General features: G+C 45.1%; 1 protein-coding gene across 2 annotated transcripts in view; it reads right to left on the bottom strand.

Annotated features, from left to right (window-relative positions):
* AP2B1 (adaptor related protein complex 2 subunit beta 1) overlaps positions 1-26,419 on the bottom strand; it is a 103,157-nt gene that overhangs the window by 75,505 nt on the left and 1,233 nt on the right. For both annotated transcript variants that reach the window (XM_075905003.1, XM_075905002.1), the window contains exons 2-5: positions 22,084-22,141; positions 16,058-16,163; positions 14,322-14,457; positions 12,897-13,142 (exon numbers count right to left, since the gene is read on the bottom strand). In XM_075905003.1, the coding sequence (XP_075761118.1) occupies positions 12,897-13,142; positions 14,322-14,457; positions 16,058-16,163; positions 22,084-22,120 (525 nt within the window). In that variant the 5' untranslated portion in view covers positions 22,121-22,141. The remainder of the gene's footprint in view (positions 1-12,896; positions 13,143-14,321; positions 14,458-16,057; positions 16,164-22,083; positions 22,142-26,419) is intronic.

Below are 26,419 nucleotides of genomic sequence, written 5' to 3' on the forward strand. Positions count from 1 at the left end.
CCCTCCCCAGATACAGTGACTGAACATCAGAAGTGCTTGGATGGACAAGTGACCAGTATTTCATCCAGTCCTGAGAATGGCTTTCCACTTCTCGGGTCACCATTACAAACCCTCGCACTTGCTTTCTGGGGCCGTGGGACCAGTTTTTTGGGCTGAGCGTGGAGAGGAGAGGAGAGGAGAGGAGAGGAGAGGAGAGGAGAGGAGAGGAGAGGAGAGGAGAGGAGAGTGATGATGCTAGGTTTCGGCAGGCATGCTGAAGCACCCTTACTGTGAGGCAGTGGGGTGGTTTTGGGGGGAGCGGGTCAGGGAGAGAAGGAAGAGGTGCTAGATTTTAGCATACTGGAGCACACTTTGTTTTAAGTGGCTCCCACTCCCTCCAGGCAGAGCTGGCATGCTGCTTTCTGCCAGACAAACCTCATGCTCTTATCTCGCTTTGGGGAAAGAGGGGGCTTTGGAAGCCTGACGAGCAGCCAGATTCGCTCCCTAGCTCCAAACCTTGCTTGATGAACAGCTCTTTGCTGGCTGCAGAGACACTAGCTGGGGACGCACACGCTGATGTTAACCCCGAACCATTTGCTTCTCTGGCGTGGCAGCGAGCACAGTGTGCTGAGAACACAGAGCGCTGCTAGAAGCCTGGGATTGCCAGGGCTGCTGTGAGACAAACCCTCCTAGCATACTGCCCACTAAAGCATCTCCAATCCTACTCTCAAGTATTCCTCCCCCAACCCTGCTACCAAGCTTCCTCTCACCATTTTCCCTCCCGTGCAGCTGCTCCCTCTGGTGCCATCCAATGGCAAAAGGATTAGCACTGTCCTCATGCAAGTGCGCAATCATTTAAGAGAGGCATGAGGTACTGTTCACATCCAAACAAGCTGGCAGGAGGAAGAGAAAGCTGCCCAGAAACTAAAAGAAGGGTGACATTTTCTATCACATGTATGCCATGGGGAACGTCAGCAGACTGTTGAAAAAAGCAAAATGCAGGACAATGTAGCACTTTAAAGACTAACAAGATGGTTTATTAGATGATGAGCTTTCGTGGGCCAGACCCACTTCCTCAGATCAAATAGGGGAAGAAAATAGTCACAACCATATATACCAAAGGATACAATTAAAAAAAAAAGAGAACACATATGAAAAGGACAAATCACATTTCAGAACAGGAGGGGGATGCGGGGGGGGGGGGGGGAGGGAGGAAGGAAGGTAAGTGTCTGTGAATTGATGATATTAGAGGTGGGGAGAGTGGGATGTTTGAAAAAAGGCCATTCCATTCCACAAAATACAGGCCAGACATCCATCATCAGGTTAGAGCTCTGATGGACATTCTTGGAACGAGCCATTAAGGTAAACGGTCCAGCCTATAACAAACAAGGAGTATATTGGATCAGGTGTTAAATTATTGCTCAGTAACAGGAAGACCAGCCTATCATGGCAGCACATATGAATATTCAATTAACCTTTATAAATATTCAGTGCCTGCTATGATCCACGCTTCCCCTCTCCCTCATCCCCACCCATTTAAAACCAGCACGGTGTCCGATTTGCATGTGTCAGTTAAATGCAACACAGCCAAGTGGCCGATTTCTTAGCTTCCGGGCTCTCTGAATTATTACATCATTAGCTACACACTCCTGCTTAGTAAACCAGTGGTGGATAGCCTGTGGCCCATGGCCGCATGCAACCCACCGGGGTTCTTTGTGTGGCCCACAAGGCATTTTGTTTACTGTTGCCCATGCACAGGGGCTGCCAGGTTCTGTTGATTTCCTCCCACTGGAATTACTGAAGCGACACGCACGTAAAGCCAGAGCACGCAAAGCAAGATGCGTGCTGATTGCACACAATACTGACTGTAAGAGCTGTGTGCTGCCCCTGCAGCCGATCACAGCACTGCTATAAATCAGTCGACCCATCCCACAAATTTTAGGCATGCAAACGCAGTTAGCAAAGCTGTCTTAGGAGACCCGCTGGGCTAAGACAATCTTGCAGCCCATTGCGTTCGAGGACCCCTCATGCGGCCCGGTCACTAGCCTAGGCTGCTCACCACTATAGGAAACATCCTCCCTCCATCACTCATCTGTGCTCTGGTTATCTGAACGGCACAAGGTGCCATAAGGGGTACACTGCTTCAGGAAGGTATAGGATTGTGTACACCACTTTGCAGCTGTGCGCCAATGGATGTTATAGAAAAAATATAAAAGACTGATGTGATGATAAAGCCCACATCTAAGTGCTCACAGATACTATCTCATTTCCTGGTAAGGATTTGTTTCTTTAGGGTTGGGCATGACCACTACCATCGGAAGGGAAAGCACAACAGGAAAAACTAAGATTCATCCCCAGTCCCTGTCTTGCTCACTCAGTGGAGCCGGGAGCACAACAGACAGTAGAATTCATTTGTGTGCTCTCAGCAAAGGCCTCTGGGAGTTTCCCTCAGCTTTGCCACTCCAACAGTTCAGTTCCACCTCGACTGGGCAATCCTTTGGCCTCAGCTGCTGAGAACCAGCTTGGACAGCTCTCCTTTAGCCCAAATGGGACAGAGGAAGGGCAGCATACAGAGAGGCACTGCACTGCTAGCCTCACCACAAAGGTGTGACCAAATGTGGACATCCCAGGGGGCATCTGGCACTGGACAAGGAAAAAGATGTAGCACAGAACATTTCTCCTTGGCCTCTTGGTGCAGAGTTCCAGTTTGTGAGATTTCTGACTAACATTCCCGACCTTCTCCTTGGGACCCACCTACACTCGAACACTGCAGGGTTTGTGCATTTTTGTTTTCTTCAGAGAGGCATGAATGTAACCTCTGACAACACAGGTGAACACTGGAAGACTGGGGCATCTCTGCTGAGGAGGAATCCAGCAACAGCACTCCTCTGGTGTGTGCAACGGACTCCTGGGTATAATGGAAGGAAGATCTTCATTCTCCTCTTCACACCCAAAGCACATTAGTCTCTGCAGGAGCAGTGTGGCTGTATCTGGCCCAGGACTGAGTTGCTTAGGGACACCAAGGGGAGGCATTCATCTTGCAATAGACAAGCTGGATGCAAAAAGGAGATAAACACGGAAGCCTGCTATGCTATTTTTACAGAGCAGAACTGTATTTTAATTGGAAAAGCTCATTAAGAATTATTGAAGACTGAAGAGCTGTTGCAAGACTAAACTAGTGTTCAATACTAAAACTTGAGGGCATGAAGTAATGAGGAGGCACTAAGTCGGCACAAATCAAGCGTAGGGGAGATGCCTGCAGAGAACAGTTATAGGAATCCATAGACGAGAGCACAATAGTGTTAGATCCAGTAATGAAAGAATGAGGATGGGCATCCTGTTGTGCTTTTCCCTTAATGTTTACAGTGCTGAAAAGAACTGACCAGCTCTATGTTATGAGCTCCAAGAGAACCAGCTACCAAGCAGATGGAGTCCATTTTCCACTTTAGTACAAAGCTGCCACCTTGTGGTACAGCTATTAATTTCCAAGACATTTACAAAAGTCAAAAAAAACCAAGCTACTGTGCTCATGGAAACATCAAAAAGGTTGGTAATCAGCCCCTCTCGACATGCAATTCAAAACTTCAGGAGAACATTCAATAGTGACATCCCATGTCCAAAAAGAAAGAAGTTCACTAGAAGAACATCTTCCTGGGCTGTCATTAACAGGTTACATAAGAGTGGCCAGACTGGCTCAGACCAACGGTCCATCTAGCCCAGTGTCCTGTCTTCTAACAGTGGCCAATGCCAGATGCCTCAGAGGGAGTGAACAGATCACATGATCCCTCCCATGACCCATTCCCAGCATCGGACAAATGGAGGCTAAGGCCACTATTCCTACCTATCCTGGCTAATAGCCATCGATGGACCTAACCTCCATAATTTATCTGGCTCTTTTGAGCCCTGTTGAAGTCCTGGCCTTCACAACATCCTTATAAACTTATATTTCCTGAAATCTAACAGCTGTTACAAGTGTTCAAAGAACCTCATAATCAGGGCCAGGCTGGTTGTTAAATGTTTTGTTAGTCTGTAACAGGAAAAACTTTAAAAACAACAAATAGTCTAGTAGCACTGTGATGGCACGTTGGGGGTCCCCCGTCTCCTGCACCCCGAAATGGCACAAACAGACTCCACCAGCCAGTGGAATTGAGGGTGGTTTATTGCTCCTCCAGGATACAGCATAGCACAGATGTAATCTGGTTACAGGAACTGGGGCTAAGAGGCCTCAGTGCCCCCCTTGAGATAGGGGAGTCCCAGCCCCCCTCCCCAGCTCCTTCTCCCCTGCTTTCCAGACAGGAACTAACTTTACCTCTCCCAGCCCTGCCCCCAGCCAGGGCAGCATTCCACCTCCCTTTGTTTCTCCCCATGGGGGGTAGGCTGGTTCAACCAGTAAGGTACCTTTGCATAATAAGGTTTTCCCTGATGGGTCTTGCTCCAGACAGCAGAGGTCACCACAGCCCAGCAAGTACCCCCACTACGTCACAAGCACCTTAAAGACTAACTCAGCTACCCCCTGAAGCTTTTGAACACGCAAAGCACTGCATTCAGCTGTATGGAGTGGAAATCCATTAACTAAGGGTTGTGCCCACGAAAGCTCATGATACCATCTACATGTTGTGTTAGTCTTTAAGGTGCTACTAGACTATTTATTGTTCAAGTTTTTCATAATGAGATTTTATTCTAAGAGAAAATATTTGCTCCTACCAAAGTCACCCTGTAATTTACAGCCAAACATCATCCTAATGAGGGGTATCTTGATTGAGATACACACAACCCAATCCTTCCTCAATTACCAGGCAATCTGCAGGCCCAAGATGGAGTTATTACTCCATGCAGCATCCAGTTGGAATGATTAACATTTGCCTAAGCAGCTGGGACGCCTCTGATTACAGCTCTGCAACAAAATGCCATCTCGGCTGTTTATGTCACGAGGAAGGAGGACTCTTTCACTCCTCATAGACTTTAAAGGTCAGAAGGGACCATTATAATCATCTAGTCTGACCCCCTGCACAATGCAGGCCACAGAATCTCACCCACCCACTCCTGGAATAATCCTTCCTCTCACCTATATCTCAGATACTGAAGTCCTCAAATGATGATTTAAAGACCCCAAGATTCAGAGAATCCTCCAGCAAGTGATCCATGCCCCATGCTACAGAGGAAGGCGAAAAAATTCCAGGACCTCAGCCAATCTACCCTCTACCCTGGAGGAAAATTCCTTCCCGACCCCAAATATGGCGATCAGCTGAACCCTGAGCATGTGGGCAAGACTCACCAGCCAGACACCCAGGAAAAAGTTCTCTATAGTAACTCCTACCATCCCACCATTGACCTATTTACCACCAATAGTGAAAGGTCAATTAGTTGCCAAGATCATGTTATCTCATCAAACCATCCCCTTCATAAACCCATCTAGCTTAATCTTAAAGCGAGATAGGGATCAGTATTGGGGCAAAAGACCTGAGGAACTCCACTAGTAACATTCCTTCCAACCTGACAGTTCACCTTTCAGTATGACCCACTGTAGTCTCCCCTTTAATCAGTTGCTTATCCACCTCTCAATTTTCATATTGATCCCCATCTTTTCCAATTTAACCAATAATTCCCCATGAGGTACTGTATCCTTTATCTAAAAAAATCTGTTACTTTCTCAAAGAAGGAGATCAGATTGGTTTGGCACGATCTACCTTTTGTAAAACCATGTTGTAATTTGTCCCAATTGCCATTAACCTCAATGTCCCTAACTACTTTCTCCTTCAAAATTTTTTCCAAGACCCTGCATACTACAGATGTCAAACTAACAGGCTTGTAGTTACCTGGGTCACTTTTTTCCCCCCTTTCTTAAAAATAGGAACTATATTAGCAATTCTCCAGTCAAATGGTACAACCTCTGAGTTCAGAGATTCATTAAAAAATTTTGCTAATGGACTTGCAATTTCATGTGCCAGTTCCTTTAATATTCTTGGATGAAGATTATCTGGGCCCCCCGATTTACTCCCATTAAGCTGTTCGAGTTTGGCTTTTACCTCGGATATGGTAATATCTACCTCCATATCCTTAGTCCCATGTGTTATGTTGCCATTATCCCTAAGCTTCTCATTAGCCTCATTAAAGACTGAAGCAAAGTATTTGTTTAGATATTGGGCCATGCCTAGATTATCCTTAACCTCCACTCCATCCTCAGTGATTAGCGGTCCCACTTCTTCATTTTTTTGTTTTTCTCCTATTTATATGGCTATAAAACCTTTTACTGTTGGTTTTAATTCCCTTTGCAAGGTCCAACTCTACCTGACTTTTAGCCTCTCTCACTTTGTCTCTACATGCTCTAACCTCAATAAGGTAGCTTTCTTTGCTGGTCCCTCCCATCTTCCACTCCTTATATGCTTTCTGCTTTTTCTTAATCACCTCTCAGATGCTTGGTCATTCAGCTTGGTCTAAAACACCTGCCTATAAATTTTTTCCCTTTTCTTGGGATACAGGCTTCTGATAGCTCTATTCTTCATTGCCTGAAAATAACTCATTAGAAATGAGGCTTTCCTACTGAAAACTCAACATTCCCCCTGCATCAAGTGGCAGATGTGTGATGTTCTCATACCTTCTCAAAAGCAGAGGAGAACTCTTATCTGAATGAAAACATGAATGAGTTAAGAAAAAGGTTTATTGCCAGCTGGTTGCACCACTGTATACAAGAGATACCCCGTTGTAGGGAGAGGTGCTGGTTTTAGCTGACTGCTGTCTTTTGTTTAATTACAAATAGATGCATGTTTAAATGAGACCTTCCTGGCAGCATCTCTTTTCAATCGGCTAGGGCATCAGATCATAGAGAAAAAGCTTGTTAGTAAATATTGGTTTGTACCCAGAACCAGAAATAACGTCACACACACAACTCTTGGCTAGCAGTTTTGCTACTACATGCCCACTCAATTTCCCACTGCAGGAAACGGGGATGAGCTGTCCTTTTTGAATAGGAAACAGATGACTCTCGTAATCTGTATTAGATGGTCTGTGAGTGGCTAGGTGGGAAACAAAACATTAATAATGGGCTCATCAATCATGCAGACAGAAGTATAACAGCTTATGGCTGGAATTTGAAGCTAGACAAATTCAGGTTGGAAAGAAAATGAAATTTTTAGCAGTGAGGCTAATTAACCATTGATATGCTAGAGTTCAAAGAGGAATCTTTGGGGGGAGGAGGGCAGGAGAGATCCTATGCCGTGTGATATACAGCAAATCAGACTAGATGTCACAACAGTCCTTTCTAGTTTTCAAATATATTAATTCAGATTTGGACTCAACTCCTGCATTGGAGTAAAAAGATTGTCAGGAAGATGGATGAATTTCCAATGGTCCCATGCCCAGTCATAGGAGATTGGAGTGTAACTGCCATATGCATAATAGGGTCTCACGAAGTTTAAAGTTCCTCAACTGTTATCAAATAGCTCACTAAGTCTCACACTGTCCACCTTTAGGAGACAAGCCCTTACACAAAGCCTAAGTACCTGCATTCCCCTAAATCCAATATACTTAAACACAATTCAAACCCCTCCCTGATCAGAGCACCACGTGTGACATGTAGGCTTTAAGTCAAACCAACGCATTCTCCCCTTGGGGCACTGCATTTCTGGGCTGCTCACTTGGTGAGTCTTAGGTGAGCACGGATGCTGCAGACTTCACCCCTCCCCCACCAACCAGCATCCCAAATCACCCTCCTTGCAAGCAGTTTATTCACAAGTCCCATTTGCTGCGGTCCTCTGGTGTTTTCCCATTTTCATTTAATTTTGCACTGTGCTCAGGTTCGTAACAGCAGACTGTTTGTTTACCAAAGTGGTTCCTTCACGTCAAGGTGGCAGATGGAGCAAGAAAAGGCATATTAATGCCTGGTGAAAGATCAGAGCCTGCAAGCAGAACTAAACAGCAGAATCTAATATCTTCACAGCCCATCCTAGATGGAGCCTTGTCAGCATCAACTACAAGAAGGTGGGAGTTCTCCTTCTGCCTTCAAAGGAGAAAGCCAGTCGTATGGCAGGGACACCATATTCCCAAGCAAACCTCAATAGTCATGTGACACTCGGGACAGAACAAAACATACATTAAAAGTATACTGGCCAATATGTATATTGGCCAAACTGGACATTCTCTCCGGGAAAGAATTAATGGATACAAATCAGATATCCGAAAAGGCAACACACAAAAACCTGTTGGAGAACACTTTAATCTTCCTGGACACTCATTAATGGATCTCCAAGTCGCCATTTTGTTTCAGACCTATTCCACAAGCCAAATACACAGAGAAGGGTTGGAACTTAACTTCATTCACAAGTTTAATTCTTATGCAAATGGTATGAATGGGGATATCGGATGGCTCACACATTATCAACCAACCAACGAAGGTGCTAATGGTTCTTGATGTCTGTGTAGAATCTGGTATTGGTCATCTTCCTTTCCAAATGCAAACTAATGGTTCTTAACAGCCTCTTGTATCTATTTAGTCCTTAAGGTGCTAATAGACTATTTATTGTTTTTTAAGTCTTTCCTGTTACAGACTAACTCCCTACCCCTCTGAAGCTTATCTACTCACTGTCTTTTTCTTCCTCCCCTCCATTTTTTTTCCTTCTCTCCCCTTCCCTTTATTTATTCTTGGATCTGGACTTCCAACACTCCTGTCATCTGAAGAAGTGAGCTGTGCCCACAAAAGCTCATTCCACCATCTACATGTTTTGTTCGTCTTTAAGATGCCGCTAGACTATTTGTTGTTTTTTAAGTTTATACCTTGAAAGCTGGCACATGCCTAATCTTCTTGCTGGAATCATTGCTAGCAGCCTTGCAAAAGTGAAAGCCAGACTCTTTTAGCTTCACCATCTCTAAAAAGCTGTGAAATCAATAAGAACCTTTTATTTGCTAGCTAAAGCCCAGCAAGGGTCTGGCATTTTATCACCTGTGCTTGCCTTTTCCGCGGCTCTCAGGTCTGAGCAGGTTGTCAACACTCTGCATGATTCGATGGGTGCATAAAAGACTGATAGAGCTGCCAGACGGAGGCTAGCAATGTGAAATGACAGGCTTGAATGAAGTTGATCAGACCTGAATCCCAAAATAGCTAAGAGCAGAGACAATCTATTGCCATTCTACTCTCTCTTCTTGCTTCCTGCTAAAATTGCATGATGAGATTATCCAATTTACTGGATGCCTGGAGTCCCTAGAAACAATGCTGAAGAAAAGGATTGTGTACACTGGGATTTCTCAAGCTGTTATCCACTGTTTTTATTCACAAACACTAGGGAGTTCAGGTGTAGGAACAGATTCCCTTTCACTATCTCTGCTGATGGACAGATTTACTGTATAATTTCTCCCTTCAAAGCAGTCTTGCATGAGACAAAAGGATTAATCTATACCTCTGTGCTCCTGCTAATTCACTTAACTATATTAAAATAAGAACATTGAGTTTTTACAGCCACTAATTTAGATACATTTACCAGCACATAACGACCAGAGTCTTTGATCAACCAATCCTAGGACTGACTAGCGAGGTTTGTGAAAGGCAGTGAGCAAGGCCCTGTCCCTTTCACACTGCTCAGCATATGGCAGGTTTGGCCTTCTCCCCAGAACACAGAGAGATCCTGCACTCTGACTTTTCCATCTGCTTGCAGGAGTTGGGCAGCCTAGAACGTCAAACACTGTGAAAAATGCCTTCTCATTCCCCAAGGTGGTTTGCAGGTGCCAGGCATCGCCGCTGGCTGCAGGGCAGCACCTGCCTTTTCGTTTCAAGACACAGTAAACTGAAGGTGGCGGCCTAGGTGGACTAAACACCAACTCCCCAGTGACAGGTCTCCAGCCATTTGTCCTTCAGATACTGCCCTAGTAGAGGAAGGTTCTCTTCCATGCCATTCACTGATTTTGAAGCTTTTCAAGGAGACCATAAGAACGGAGTTCTGGGATTTTCAACAGCACCTAATGGAATTAAACACTAAATTCCTACTGAAATTCAGTGGGCAGCTACCTTCCTTCGATGACAAGGGAAAATCTCAGTGGCATATGATGTACTATGCCAAACATACAGAATAGTCACTTTTTCATATGTCTAGTAGCCATAGCAAAAGTCTCCCTTGCCTTTACTGCTGGCACTGGAGACTGATAATTATCTGGAAGCTGTCTGCAAAGCATTGGAAATCCCTAAGACCCCATCTACACCAACACTCTACGTCGATCTAAGTTACGCTAGTTGTCACCTAACTTAAGTTGATGTAACTTATGTCAAGTTAAAGCCATGTCTACATCAAGCTACAATGACGGGACACGCTCTCCCATCATTGTAGCTTCCACCTCTCATGGAGGTGACTTAATTAAGTTGACGGGAGAGCTCTTGATGTGAGTTACATTACATGACAACTAGCGTAACTTGTTAAATCTTTAGCAGGTCAGATGAATTGATGCTACTGCATCAATTGCAGTTGTACCGATTTAGCCACATAGTGAAGACAAGCCTTGATAAAGACAAGCAGAGAGAGAGAGATACCATGACAATTATTTGCAAAGCCTGTTGGGAAATGTTTTAGTACGTACATTCTCTTTACATACAGTAGCGAATTTCATAGGAAGCTCTTCTAGTCATGCTATATGCCCAGCCTCTCCTCGGACTGTTTCCTGAGGGACATCTACATTATGCCACCAGCTGCCTCCAGCTAAATTCCTAGCGGTTGCTGTGGTAACCCTAGGGCTACCCTCTTCCCAAACATGCAGCTGGCCTGCCCCTCACCATTTCTAAAGAGGGATTACCTGCTTAACTGCTGCTGACCTCTGAATAGGACTCCAGCTACCTTTAAATGCCCCTCATTCAGCTTTCTGATTGATCATCTTTTGGGGTTTAATACAACGCCCATGTTCACCTATTAAATACAATATTTTTACATTCAAAAGCAAGTGCTGAAATGTGTGGGTGCCCTCAGGAACCAAGGGAATTCCTGCTTAAAGCGACTGAGGTTAATTGGTTTGGACAGGCCTAGGGACAAGGGTTCAGCGCCATTCAAGTAAGATCTTTCCTCTGATGAGTGGGCATTGGTATGGGCACAGCAAAGGTACAAGCCCCAAACCTCTCAGATAGTGATTGTATCAATCCACTGAAGCTTGAGCATCTCATGGACTCTTCTCATGGGCAGCATGCTGGAGCAATCAGGGATGTGCTATTGTATAAGCGTTGTAGCACATTTTAACTCTTATTGAAACAGGAGGAATATGCATGATTTGAACCCTGAGCCTTAAGTGCCCACCAAAGGACAACGGAATGGTGCTGAAGAACTCCAAGCTAGGAGACCAATAAAGGGTCTCAAATCACCTAAGAGAAGCATCTTCATAAAGACAGAGACTCTGGTGGGCAAATCTAATTGGATTCAGACTCCTGCCAAGCCCAGGCCAAAGCACGCTTGGGGAGAATGATAGGAGATGGCTAACTGCGTTACAATTCCACAAGGCAAGGCTCTCAATGGATGTCCATCTGCTCCCTTTTCCCAGGGCAAACAATCCCTGCACCACTGGGTGTGGCTGTCACGGAAGCTTGTATGCAGTGCACACAGACAGAGCAATCGCACCTCAGGCCTGTAACCGCGCTGGCTCTGAATTTACTTAGCAAGACAGAATGAACGTTCATTTACTTCAGACATCCCCACAAAGGTGCTCAATGCCTGGCATGGAGAGCCACTGCCTGGATGGGAAATCTCACCTCCGTCCACCTTTAGATAGCACAGTTACTAAAAGGGAGGAATACCATAGGGATGGGGCTGGGAGTGCTCAGAGTCTGTGGCCTCCCTGCATCGGGCAGTGCCCTTGTTATGGCTGAGGAGTCCCAGGCACGACTCACATAGGAGTCAGCGAGTAGAGCTCCTGACCTGGCTGGAAGAGGCACACACTCTGCCATGCTCCTCCCTTTGCCGGAGCCGAGCACCTTCCACTACAGCATTCCCAGCTTGGAGGCCAAGCCTTCGGGGGGTCCCTCCAGAGGGGATTGCTGTGTCACGGTTACATGACCTCTAGTGCCAAAGAAGAGTGCTGAGCTCAGATGGTTACGTCCAACACAGTCTCAGGGGTCAGCCCAGAATTAAACAAGCTAACCCTGGAGATGATGGGAGGACGCAAACAAGCCTAGCTGAGCACTTTTGTTATTGCCGACACAACCCACTGCCTTAGAAAGCAACAGGAGATACCTTCTGAGAAGGCAGTGGCAGCATTTCACCATCTGCCTAGCAGGGCTGGGTAATTACAGGAGATTCAATTTCACAACTATCAAACTTATCTCTGTTCGTTACCAGAGACGGGAGAACAGGGCAGAGGAGTAATTCGACTTTCAGCCAGGGAGAAAGAATCAAGCTGATTTTAGTGCCAGATTCCATTCCATAACTAGCACTGGGAAAAGGGCATCCGGCAGGCCAGAAAGTTGATCAATATTTCTTTTCAAGCCAGTGAATCTATTACAAAATATTGCAATATGCTTCCACCTCTGCCTCTTGACTCCTGTCATGCCCAAGTGCTGATTCAGAGCAAAATTGTATTTTCACTGCTGTCCACCCCTTTCAAAATCCACACAAACAAGTTGACATTACTTCCAGCCCAGTGTGGCTTCTCAATACAGCATTTTTCTAAATTTGTTTGGAATGGGAGGTGGATGTAAACACCAAGGAAAGGTATGGGGTAAGCTGAAATTTTATTTCTATACAGATTTCCAGTGGAAGATTCACATAGTGGAGAAATTTACAGAGACACAGAAAACATGAGTGTGTTGGAAGAACAAAGCATGCCCCACCCTTTACAGGGTGTAAATGTTCCCAATAACACACAAGGGAGTGGTACAGCGAGTGCAATTTATGAACTTTTTTGATTACTGGTACCTGGTCGGTTACAAATATGAAGAGAGTGTATTTAAGGTACTTTACCATAGGATTGGAGTCTGCAATCAGGTCACGTAAGGAATCCAGGAATCCCTGATCCTCCACCATTTGGGCATTGATGTCATGCAGTTTCGCCACACAGACAGCTGCCGTCTTCCGCACATAAGGGTCTTCATCTTTCAGACACTTCCGGAGAGGCTCACACAAATACTCCGTGATCTTGTCCACACGGATGCACCCCATTGTACGGACTGCCAGAGCACGGATCAGGGGATTTGGATCTTCACAATCCTGCAGGGGGAAGCAACAACAACAAGTGGGTTTGTAATGTAAGCCACTGATATTTTTCACGATAGCTACAGAAAGCTGGGGTCAGGATGTTCTGATTTTCCCCTTCCTGGGCAATGGGTCCTCCCACTTGAGAAAGGTAGTGTTCTGGTCCAGGACAAAGGCTGGGAAAGTGCACTGGTTCTGAAAACACTCCATACTGGTTCTTAACAGTTTCTAGCCCTGGCCGCTAGCAGATAACAAAGTCATATTCTCAATGCTTCTCTTCAGCCAAAACTTCCGCTGAGAGACTCACTAATTTGTCTCAACAGAAGTGTGTTTCAGAATGTAATTCTCCATTTCAGCTACCCCACGAGTCTGCTGATGAAGGGAGCTTCCAGAACTGACCTTGAAAAGCAGAAGATCCCTCTATATTTGGTTGCCTCTCCTTAGCAGCCAATTCATTCCCTCCTGCCACATCAAAAGCTCACACATATGCTGGGACTTATTTACTGGCACCTCTATTCAATTCTATTTACAACATTAAGTCACAGAATACCTAGGAGATACGTTTTTAGTCAAGTTGTTAGAAAATGTTGGTAAAGATGACAGTCAAAGAATGTGAAATACTGAAGAGTTCAAAAAAGTGGGCTCTGCTGTTCACTCTGATGACATGGGAACAAGGTGAAATTGAAAGGCAAGTCATTTAAGATTGATAAAAGGAAATACTGTTCTAAATAATGCACAGTCGGCCTGAGGAACTTATTACTACAAGGTATTGATGCAAGACGTTAGTGGGACACAAAAGTGGACTAGACATTTCTATGGATAACCAGAAAGACCAGAGAGTTATAATGAAGGCTAAAACCTGAACAAGAGTTCTGCTATCCTTTAACTGAGAGGGGTCAGTAAAGCTTTCCCTGGGGACAGATTTTCCCAGAATCACCTATGGCTAGGCTTATGAACTCTCCTCTGAATCACTGGACACTTGTCACTGTGGGATACTGAGCTAGAGGGACCTCGCGTCTAAGACAGCATAACAATTTTCAATTCCCTGCACACTCCCCCTCAGAGTCCCACACCTGCCCAAAGACTCTGGAGAACAAGTAGATTACCTGCACCCTAGAAACAGACTATGCCAAACAAAGCACTTGGACACAAACTGTACAAGGCAATTTTCTGGTGAGTCATGGGCCAATTTACCTTGACAAAGCTGTTGACTGCCATAATGGCCATATCTGGCTGACTCTTGGCATAGTTCATTAGGTACAGGTAGACCAGCTTCTTCAGCTCCAGGTTGTCTGTTTGCATGCAGTTCACCACGTCTGGAAAGAGTGAGCTGGATAAAAGGAAGGCAGAAGGTGGGGGGAGGAAGAAGTTAGATAAACTGGTGCACAAAGGGGAAATGAGCCCTCTGACTGCATGACGGCAGTATCCTCTGAGGCTAGGAAAAGTCTGGAGTTCTGCTGCTGCTCTATCCTATAGTCAAATCAGAGGGCACTTTCCTCCCCAGACACAGCTCACAGTGAGTTTTTAGAATAGTTTTTCCTGGGTTTTAATATAGTTCTGTGCCTCAAGCTCTTGCAGAACATGTATCAGTAATGAAATTGACCGAACAATGTTAATATCTTGTCTAATTCTGGAGTTAACTGGAAGCTAGAGAGCACCAGTTCACATAACATTTAGTGGGGGACAGGAGACCTGATTTGGACTGAAACCAAATTTCAGCCCAGAATAAAATAAAACAATTAAGAGATTAAACCACAGCTCATACAAATGCCAAGTAGACTGCAAGCAGCATTTCAGAGGAAGGTTTCCTCATTTCTGCATCTCTCTGGTGAAAGTTATGCAGATCTCCAAGCTAATGGATCACGTGCTGTGGGCTACTTGAAAGGTGCTACCTCTTCAGCTCATCTTCTGCTTTGTCCTGCAACCAAGTCATAATGCTAGTTTGCAACCTTACATTCATTTCCCTGACAACGGACCATGAACCCAGGATTACGATGGCTTTACTGCAGGATCCAAGAAGAGTTGGAAGCCTCGACTGAAAAAGTTGCTGCCAAGACAACATGAGAATATTGACAGTCATTTGCTTTTTAAAGAGGAACGTTTATTCAGCATGTTAGATGCCATGCCAAAGGCCTGGTTTGATGGCTGCTAGTTGAAACCATAACACTGGTAGAGAATGGCATACAATCATCTAAATCCAACACCTCAGAGTTATTTTAAAACTAAAAAACCCATGTCAGCTAACACGTGGATTAAAAATTGTCAGCCCAGCTAGGACACCTAACACAGCTAAGCCAAGACCAGGTTTTAAACAAACCTTTGCCTAAACCAGCACTGGAGAATACTCTCTCATTCCATGCATTACATTTATTGCCCATGTAATTTAGGACAACTGGTTCGATCAAAGAAAAGTACTAGCAAGCTTGTCCCTTACCTTCCAGTGATCTACTAAAACCTTCAATCAAGGCCTGTAATGCTTCTTTCTACTCTTCCAGACCAGGAGTTCCCCAGAAAAGAAATTGCCCACTTGTTCCCAGTTTAGGATAGAAATTAAGAGGAGGCCAGCAGGATAGAGTATTGGACGGGAACTCAGAAGACCCAGGCTCTATCACTGGCCTGCTGTGTAACCTTAGGCAAATCACATTCTCCACTCTGTGCCTCAGTTTCCCCAGCTGCAAAGTGGGTATGATCCTGCCTTCCTTCATAAAGTGTTTGGAGACCTACTGGTGAAGAGGGTTTTGTAAGAACTCCCTGAATTTCACTTGTAACTGGGTCAGAATTGGTAGCAAGGTTATCAGATGTTCAGAATCCCTCAAGCCTCCCAAAGGACTGTGTGAATTTGCATACGCTGTCACAGTGTCTCAGGACAGAAAGGCTCCCAGGCAGAAGAGGACATTAGAGACCATATGGGAGAGGGGAAAAGCCTTTACCTGACATCCTTCCCCACAGTCATGGCAGCAATCACCTTCTTCACTGCTTCTTTCCTCTTCTCTTTCTTCTCATTGTTGAGCTCAGCCTTCAGTTCAAAGATCTCTCCTGCAAGGAGACAGATGAATCTCAATTTCATGAAGCCAATGGATCTAGCTTCAGGATTATCTGGAAAGTGAGCTGTGCTCTCATCGACACTAGAAAACTGTTTCTATTATCTCCGGGCTAGTGAATGATTCATGAAGTTATAAGAGGCCTCAGAAGACCAGCAGCAGGAGCTGCATGGGGGAAAAATAGAAAGCCACCAAATGGGAGGCCAAAATGTGTTGCCAGTCTCTTCTGCCACAGGCTAAGAGTCAGAACAATTAACCTTTGGAGCAGACCTTGGGGAGAAAGCAACCCGCTATACCCCTACTACCAAACAGCAGTGCAGATGAGCTCCTGGTGGCCTTGAGGACAGTGATCTTAAGAATGGCAGAGGGCAGTGTTCCCTGTAAACTAAGCACTTGAGCAGCTGCCCAGGACTCAGGTGCCACCCAGCTGATTTGCAGGGCACCTTCAGCTGCCCACAGCTTGCAGCAACTGTTCCTACTGGTGGTGCACATCTGCTCATGTCTTGGTACACAACAAAATTTATTCCCCACATGGATGGAAAAAATTAGAGGGAACACTGACTGGTGGGGATGCTGTTCAGAAGAGAAATAAGTTGATCTTCAGTACTCTGGTAATGGCAGGGAGGACATAGTCTCAAAGAAAAAGTTAATAAAAGCCACAATGCATGTTAGAAACTCACCCTATCTGGGGCACCAAACCACCTCACTATATTAGTTGCTGAGAAAGAGCACAAAGAAGCGATCATCTAACAAGGATTAAAAAGAGTGAGGTACAAAAGAGGGAAACACTAGAGGAGAACATGGTTTAGTTTAGCCAAGAATTCTGCCAAGACTTTCCTGTCTTCACTCGTCACTGTTTGCTTCCTGCAAGTTAGGGGAGAGTGGGAGGACACAGACCACAGCGCAATACAAGCAAAGTGTCAAAAACATGGCAGGACAATTTTAGTCAAAAACCAAAACACACCATGGATAAGGTAAAGAGAGAATAAGGAAAGACACTCAAAAAGAATCACATCTGAATTCTGAAACTACCTATAAAACAACTGAAGAGACCTTTCCTGAGATTAATTCGTCCTAAGGGACATTGTTAAGGGCCCAAAAGCAAGCTATTCTGCTGCATCGGAAAGATAGAAAATATGGCAAAAGACTGCCTTGGCTTAACTATGAGATCTTGCATGATCTAAAAATTAAAAAGGAGTCCTATAAAAAATGGAAACTAGGACAAATTACAGAGGATGAATATAGGCAAACACCACAGAACTACAGGGGCAAGATTAGAAAGGCAAAGGCAAAAAATGAGCTCAAACTAGCTAAGGGAATAAAGGGAAACAAGAAGACTTTTTATAAATACATTAGAAGCAAGAGGAAGACCAAGGACAGGGTAAGGCCCACTGGTCAGTGAGGAGGGAGAAACAGTAACAGGACACTTGGAAATGGCAGAGATGCTTAATGACTTTTGTTTTGGTCTTCACCGAGAAGTCTGAAGGAATGCCTAACATAGCGAATGCTGGTGCAAAGGGAGTAGGTTTAGAAGATAAAATTAAAAAAGAGCAAGTTAAAAATCACCTAGAAAAGTTAGATGCCTGCAAGTCACCAGGGCCTGATGAAATGCATCCTAGAATATTCAAGGAGCTCGTAGAGGAGGTATCTGAGCCTCTAGCTATCATCTTTGGAAAATCATGGGAGACAGGAGAGATTCCAGAAGACTGGAAAAGGGCAAATATAATGCCCATTTATAAAAAGGGAAATAAGAACAACCCAGGAAACTACTGACCAGTTAGCTTAACTTCTGTGCCAGCGAAGATAATGGAGCAAGTAATTAAGGAAATAATCTGTAAACACTTGGAAGGTGGCAAGGTGATAGGGAACAGCCAGCATGGATTTGTAAAGAATACATCATGTCAAACCAATCTGATAGCTTTCTTTGATAGGATAACGAGTCTTGTGGATAAGGGAGAAGCGGTGGATGTGGTATACCTAGACTTTAGTAAGGCATCTGATACGGTCTCGCGTGATATTCTTATCAATAAACTAGGCAAATACAACTTAGATGGGGCTACTATACGGTGGGTGTATAACTAGCTGGATAACCGTACTCAGAGAGTAGTTATTAATGATTCACAATCCTGCTGGAAATGTATAACTAGTGGGGTTACGCAGGAGTCTGTTTTGGGACTGGCTCTGTTCAATATCTTCATCAACAATTTAGATAATGGCATAGAAAGTGCGCTTATTAAGTTTGCAGATAATACCAAGCTGGGAGGGGTTGCGAGTGCTCTGGAGGATAGGGTCATAATTCAAAATGGTCTGGACAAATTGGAGAAATGGTCTGAGGTAAATGGGATGAAGTTTAATAAAGACAAATGCAAAGTGCTCCACTTAGGAAGGAACAATCAGTTCCATACATACAAGATGGGAAGTGACTGTCTAGGAAGGAGCATGGCGGAAAGGGATCTAGGGGTTATAGTGGCCACAAGCTGAATGAGTCAGCAGTGTGATGCTGTTGCAAAAAAAGCAAACATGATTCTGGGATGCATTAACTGGTGTGTTGTGAGCAAGACACGAGAAGTCATTCTTCTGCTCTACTCCGCGCTGGTTAGGGCTCAGTTGGAGTATTGTGTCCAGTTCTGGGCACCGCATTTCAAGAAAGATGTGGAGAAACTGGAGAAGGTCCAGAGAAGAGCAACAAGAACGATGAAAGGTCTAGAGAATATGACCTATGAAGGAAGGCTGATAGGATTGGGTTTGCTTAGTTTAGAAAAGAGAAGACCGAGGCGGGACATGATAGCAGTTTTCAGGTATCTAAAAGGGTGTCATAAGGAGGAGGGAGAAAATGTGTTCGTCTTGGCCTCTGAGGATAGAACAAGAAGCAATGGGCTTAAACTGCAGCAAGGGAGGTTTAGGTTGGACATCAGGAAAAATTTCCTAACGGTCAGGGATGTCAAACACTGGAATAAATTGCCCAGGGAGGTTGTGGAATCCCCATCTCTGGAGATATTTAAAAATAGGTTAGACAAATGTCTATCAGAGATGGTGTAGACCATATGTGGTCCTGCCATGAGGGCAGGGGACTGGACTCGAACTCTTGAGGTTCCTTCCAGTCCTAGTATTCTATGATAGCTGGTTTGGGAAGACAAGACATCACTGTCATCAGAATACATAAGCCACCTAACAAGGACATATAGCATAGCAGGAGTCACAGGAAACTTTGTGGTATCAACTTTCATGGAGGATCAAAGCACCCCTGACAGTGTTACACTAACCCAAACCTCTGCTGCACACAGACCCATGGTGTCCAACCAGTTCTGAAGCAGTAGCCATTATAGTGGCTACAACTAGAGCAAACTATAGTCACACACTATTGGCCAACTAGCCACATTGTTCAAGCCACCTAGCCACACTCAACCAGCCAAACAGCTATATGTGGCTAGTGGCTAGCATGTTGGACACCATGGGCATAGACCAATGCAGGAAAACTACTGTAGGATTCTCTGTCAGACCCATGATTGCAATACATAAAGGCTGAATGGTTTGAGAGGTGCCTGTCCTTCAGATGTTTGTAGGGATCTAAAACTATGAAGCAGAGCCAAAAGATTTTGAGACATAGCATAGGGGGTGGCCTTTAGCATAGGAACAAGGACATGGCTTGTCAATCTGAAAGCATGACAGAAAACAGCAATGAGAACAAAGCTGCATTTTTCATCCCTGAAGATCGAATGGTTTCTCTTGAGCACTGCTCAAACAGGAGAAGGAGTGGTCAAGCCAGCAGTCTACATGTGACAACAATCCGTTTGGGATGGAAAAGTTGGGTTGCTGATTCCATCATGCCAAATGGCAAGTGGAGGAAATGGAGGTTATTATGAATACCGCAAACATACTATGGCAAGAGATTTCAAAACCACTAAGAACACATTGAGGAAACTGATTTGTTAGCATCAGACACTATTGCTAATCATGTTTAAAAACCAGTAATGCAATATGGGCCAGCGATACCTGATTGTCATTTCATACCAACTCATTTGAAAGAAGACTGCAGTCAATATCCTTAAAGACGTTTGATTCCAAATGACATTTTTAGGATAGTCTAGCAGGTAGTCATCTCTGGAAAAAAGACCAACGCAGACTAGCACACTGAGAGACAAGAGAGGTACATAAATCCTACTCCTATCCCTAAACATTAGCTCAGTTCTTGAAGTTTAGCATTAGCAAGTGCCATTTAAGTCACAAACACACTGGGTGCCAAGAGCTTTGATCAGGCAAGATGAGGAAGTCATGAACGCACTGCAGAGATGATAGACAAACTATGTGCCCTTCTCTTCCTCTGATGGGCTATTAAGTTAGCAAGCCATAATTTCTACAGGAAACATCAGCAGCTGAACTGACTTGTAGAAAGATGCATTAAAAGTGCTGCATTATAAAATAATTCTATAGAGCTGTAAATTCACATGATGTTTTACAGAGTAAGGTTTGTTCCCTGTGCTAGTACCGATGACCAAGGTCTTTAGAAAAGAGCAAAGTTACTGTTCTGAAAAACATGGTTGCTTCCATCACCAGCCATCTGCTAAGACATGCAGTTCATAATTAAAGTTAAACCATATTAAATCCCTGTACAGATGCTCTTACTCAGAATTCAAGTGGCCTTAATTGATGGTAAAGCCATCTAAACTGAATTAAGTTAAAATCAAATTAAGACCACTTTAATTCGGAGTAAGAGCACCTGTAAAGGTATCTACTGCAGTTTAACTAAACCACTTTACATTCGCACCTTTTGTTAATCTGAATTAAATTTCCTGAGAATCCCTGTGCAGACAAACTCATAAAAAGAGGGGAATTATTTTGTTTCCGTAGGGTGCTTACTCTAAAGCATAATGACCACACAAAAGGCAATGGTGACCATTCCACAGAAACATCCAGACATTTAAGCACTGGAGAAAGAGGTAGACAATTAACATTCTGCTCCCACCCACACTGACCCCAGACACAATAAAATGCAGAATCCGTTCTGGAGGGTTTGGAGACTTCATGTTCCAGATTTACTACTAGTCCTTTAGGCCAGAGTTGACTTCACAGTAATGGCCTAAGGAAATGCCTCCCTGAAATGGGCATCATGGCTACTTTAATGCCCATAATCCACAATATTTCAAAAACACTACCCCTTTTCAACAAGGTGCTATGGATGATCATTAGTGTTACAACCACGGTAACAGTGAAGTCAAGGGAGAATCATTGACTGGGGTGAGGCGCTTGGATGGGATAGGGATGATTTGGGCATATGATTCCTCTTGTAAACTTCACCATAGCTCTTGAGAAGGCAACAAAGACCCACAACTTTTTAGAAAGAAGCCTGTTGTGACTTCATAAGAAGCCTTCCAAATGGCTAAAAACGTGCATGTATAAACACCAAGGCCCTTCAGTCCTACTCTTCCCAATCAGCAAACCCAAGCAGACTTCTAGTTGTCTGACTGAAAACTGTCCATGGTCCTGAAACCTTCAACGTAACCCTAACAAATCAGACAAATTGTTGTGCATTTCCAATCTCCAAATTTTGCTGCCATGGTACTCGGGAAAATCAGGAGTCAGGAAAGGTAAGTTGGGCCATCAAGTCTGCATACTGCACTTATTTAGCATTTCAGCCCCACCTTTTGACACCACCACAGAAAAGGGGATGTAGTGAGAGGAGGAGGGGCTCAAAGACTGTTTCCTGGCCTACTTTTGAAGAACTCCCTTGATGAGAGAGAGAGAGAGAGAGAGAGAGAGAGAGAGAGAGAGAGAGAGAGAGAGAAAGAAAGAAATGGGGACAAATTTAATAGAAAAGCACAAATTCTTCCAAGTGGAATTCAAAAAAGCTACTTTGAAATTATAGCCACAGAGCATCTCCAGGAACCTCCAAAGTTCTGTGCGAGTTTAAAGCTAACCTTTTTTATTGGTTGTGAAATACTTGGAGTCCGTCATGGTTCTGGTTCCTTAGCACACCTGCAAGAACAATGAACATTTGAATAGAAGTTGCAGCTTCTGTTGACCCACTATTCAAAGCATGCATTCAAGAAAAACAATGGGATCCCAAAAGGGAAAAAGCAAGGGTTCTGTATACCCAATTTCAAAGGTTTAAAAACCATGTTGCCATGCCAACTAATAATATAATACTGGATTTTTAAAAAATAAGTTTCAACTGAAGTTTGGTGGCAAAACACAGCAGGTGGTTTCTGATAGGGTAGGAAAGGAGTTCAACAATTTCCCATGTTTTTTCAATCCTCCCTGGTGAGGATGTTTTTAATTATACTGAGGAAAAGGACCTTTGAGTGCTTTCCACATATTTCAACCTTCCTCTCCCCGCCCCCAATACCACACAAAATAGACGTTATATTTAAGTGTGCATTTATGGAAATAGATTTGTGTTTCAGAACCACCCATTTCAGACAATGGAGGGACATAAATAAGGAAAGGGTAGCGCTCCCCCTACTGATGCATTCTGGGGCTGCATCCCAGAAGGAATTGCAAAACCGACTGTTCCCCACACACTCCACAAAACCATTTTTTCCTCGTTCTTCATAACGAAGCATCGATTTTCACAACAGTGTTTTACAAGAAACTCATGGAAGCTTGAAGCTGAAATCTTTTCCGCCTCACCATCCCATCTGCATTGGTGTGTTACTACAGGGCTGAACTGCAACCTCAGTGTGTTGCTATAGGTGTGTTGGGTGTCGGGATAAAGTTGCATAGGCACGTTGGTCTGTTACTGGAGGACTGTAGTCAGAATAGCTTCTTGAACACTTGCACATTTGTTTCACAAAACTGAGTGGATTACCAATATGATGTACAAATTACCAGGACTTTATATTAGGGATGTTAAAGACTAGTTTTTTGACTAATCAATATCCCCCCTTTCTGCCTCTATGAGAGAGAAGCAGCAAAGGGGGGGGGGAGGGTACTTCAAAGTGGCAGTGCCGCACAGTGGCGCTGCCACTTTGAAACCCCAAGGCGGCCGCTGCATAGCTGATCCATGGACTCCCCAGCTGACCCTGGGTTCCATGTGGCATGCAGCATAGCTGTCAACCCAGGCCAGAGAAAAGATCAACTCTGACTTGAAGTTCTTTACCTGAGATAAGAACAGCTGTTTAGGGTATGAATTAGCACAGTGGTCCCTACCCTTTTGTGGCTGCTGGGCCCCCGGGGGCCGCTCATGCGCCGCGCTTCCAGGGGCAGGGCCACGCATGCACCCAGGGCAGGGCCACGCATGCACCCAGGGCCTGCACCGCGCATGTGCCACGTGCCCGGAGGTGGGGCCACCCACGCGCCCTGCGCCAGGCACCGCACATGTGCTGTGCACCCGGGGCAGGGGCCACCCACGTGCCCTGCACCTGGGGCTGGCACCGCGCATGTGCCACACACCTGCAGGCAGGGCCACCCATGCGCCCTGCGCCCAGCACCACCCATGTGCCGCACGCCCGGGGCAGGAGCCAGCCCAGATATTTCGGCGGGCATACATAAATGCCCTGGTGGGTGCCATGGCACCTGCAGGCACCGCGTTGGGGACCACTGAATTAGCACATAAACACACTTTAACATCCCTACTTGTTTAACATCCCCACTGAAAATTTATGCGGTTATGTATGGCCTAGGGGGAAGTCAGCTCCCTACACATACCAGCCATACTGGCCACCCCAGGCTGCTGCCTCTGATACAGAAGCAGCAGCGCAAGAGGGCAGGTGGCTTCCCATGCATACTGTGTGTGAGGGTTAATCCACTGAGCCCAGGCTCATCAGTTAGCCATGTTACACGATTACACTTTCACATCCCTAGTAACAAGTTTCTTAGTGGATTAGAACTAGCTAGGTGGTTTTTTTTTATTTAGTAATTTACTTCGATCTGTTTTCACTTGCAACCACTTAAATTCTACTTTTTGTACTTAATAGAAACATTCCTGTTTATCAAGTCCAGTGTAAATACCTGTTACGGGGGGCGGGAAGGGGGAGAATTGTGCATCTCTTTTTCACTGATGAAGTGGGAGGACCTTATGAGCTTTCACTGTGTAAAAATTTTACAGCGCAAGACAGATTTATGTGGGGTTTGGTCCCTTTTGGGGGTTGGTTTCCTGGGTGCTGAGCCCTCCCCCCCGAGCTGAACATGTTCAATGTCTGTGTTGCTCTACAGGGGGTGCTAAGCCTTGTCTGGGGAAGACTAGAGGGTCTGGCTCAGCAGGACATGGTGATGGGGAGCCCCAGAGAACAGAAAGGCAGGTGACAGTAGCATAAGCAGTACACCCAAGGGGACTTCTGTGATTCAACTCATCCCACTATCTCTCTGTCCCACCCAAAACCCAGCAGGCCAGCATCACTTCCTGTTTGTGCTGTTCATGAGGTGGGGGAGGCGGGGGAAGGTTAACCTGGGGACCCTAAACATATCCTTTTGGAGTTTCTGATGCTATTGAACCCCCTTTCCCTGATATTTTGCTTATCTTTTCAACTCCCTGATCAGATCTTGCCTGTGGTATTCGTACAGGTGTATCCATTCACACCCCAGCAACTACAACAACATGACCTTGATCAGGATTGTTCACGCTGGTTCTGCTACTGCCTTGCCAATAAGCTAGCTTTGTGTCTGGGAGCAGCAACACAAGCGGCAATGTTTAAAGACAGGGACAGAGGAGAAAGATACTCAAAAAGCCCAGGCTATGGCACCATTCTGAATTTAAATACCTGAAGCTTACCACTGTTGGCAGCAATCCCCACAGCTTTCCGAGAGAGGAAATTGCTATTAGCCTCATTTCGTAATTAAAAATGCAGCCTATTTGCAGCTGCAATTCTATTGCAGCTTCACAGCTTAGCCTAGTTTGAAAGAGGACTTTGTCTTTCACTTACTAAAGCATCAGGCACAACACCATTGTTATGAGCACTAATGTAGCTCTTGCACTATGCTGTAGTTTTCTTATGCACAGGGATCTTTCATTTTGGCCAGAACCGCCACTGATTCAGTCTGCCATTCTAATAATGGCTAATACCTGGCTATTTAAGGCAAGGTCAAAAATCCAATAATGCACTGAGATGGGGCACCTGCCCTGCTCTGGCCTAAGAAGGGTTAAATCCAGCCTTGGAAGAGGGCTGGGGCTGTGGAGCCAGCAGCTATGGCTGTATAAATGAGGGCTCCTAGAGGGGAGGAGACACACACTCTTGCTCCAGCTGTGGAGCAGAAGAGACCTGGCTGCCAGGGAAGCTATAGAAGCTTCCTGACACAGGCCAGGGCTGGGGAGCTCTGAACAGGCAAACTTCCTGGCTGAGGCCTCTCTCTCAAGGCCTGAGTGTCCTAGGACTGAAAGAGCCAGAGCAGCAGAAGGCATTAGGTCCACCCCCATGCCAATGATGAGTGGCCATTTCAGACTTCAGTTTGCCCAGAAGTAGGGTCTAGATGCCAACTGGCAGTGGGTCACTGAGGCAAGGTGGGCACAGGGTCTTGGGGGTTCCCTGAAGGGAGGGCCCCACAGTGTGGAAGTACTGCAGTAAGACAGGACCCAGAGGAAAGGGCTCTGCAGTCTGGGAGGAACATGGGAACAGATACATGATGGAAAACAGATTAACAGGAAGGTGAGACACCGACTGGAAGGGGGCGCGCCAGTGCCAACAGGAGCTAATCCCTGAGGCTATGTCTACACTCACGGCTTCTTGCACAAGAAATATGCAAATGAGGGTAAGCGTAGAATATCACTGAGCCTCATTTGCATACCTAATGAGCCACCATTTTTGCAAAAGAGGCTCTTGCGCCAGAAGAAACTGTCTACACTGCCCCTTCTTGCGCAAGAAAAACCTTCTTGCACAATGCTGCTACACTGATTATTTTCAGGAATAACGGCATTGTGCAAGTGGGTTTTTCTTGCGCAAGAAGGGGCAGTGTAGACAGCTCCCTCTGGCGCAAGAGCCTCTTTTGCAAAAATGGTGGCTCATTAGTTATGCAAATGAGGCTTGGCAATATTCCACGCTTTGCCTCATTTGCATATTTCTCATGCAAGAAGCTGCAAGTGTAGACATAGCCTGAGTGTCCAGCAGGAGCCACTGCTGTGGCGAGTAACACAATGTTACATGCACATTTAACTAATTGCGCAATGCTACACAGAGGAGGAAAATGCCTTGCTAAACTTCACAGGAGACCTTTATGCCCTGAAGCCCGAGATTTCATTAGCCTTATTATTTTAGCTTGCTTGGTTACAAATGTCATTAGCACTCATAAAATTACTCAACTCTGATTTAAATCTAGTCACAG

Source organism: Pelodiscus sinensis, chromosome 21 (assembly GCF_049634645.1).
Source record: "Pelodiscus sinensis isolate JC-2024 chromosome 21, ASM4963464v1, whole genome shotgun sequence".
Classification (NCBI taxonomy): Eukaryota; Metazoa; Chordata; order Testudines; family Trionychidae; genus Pelodiscus; species Pelodiscus sinensis.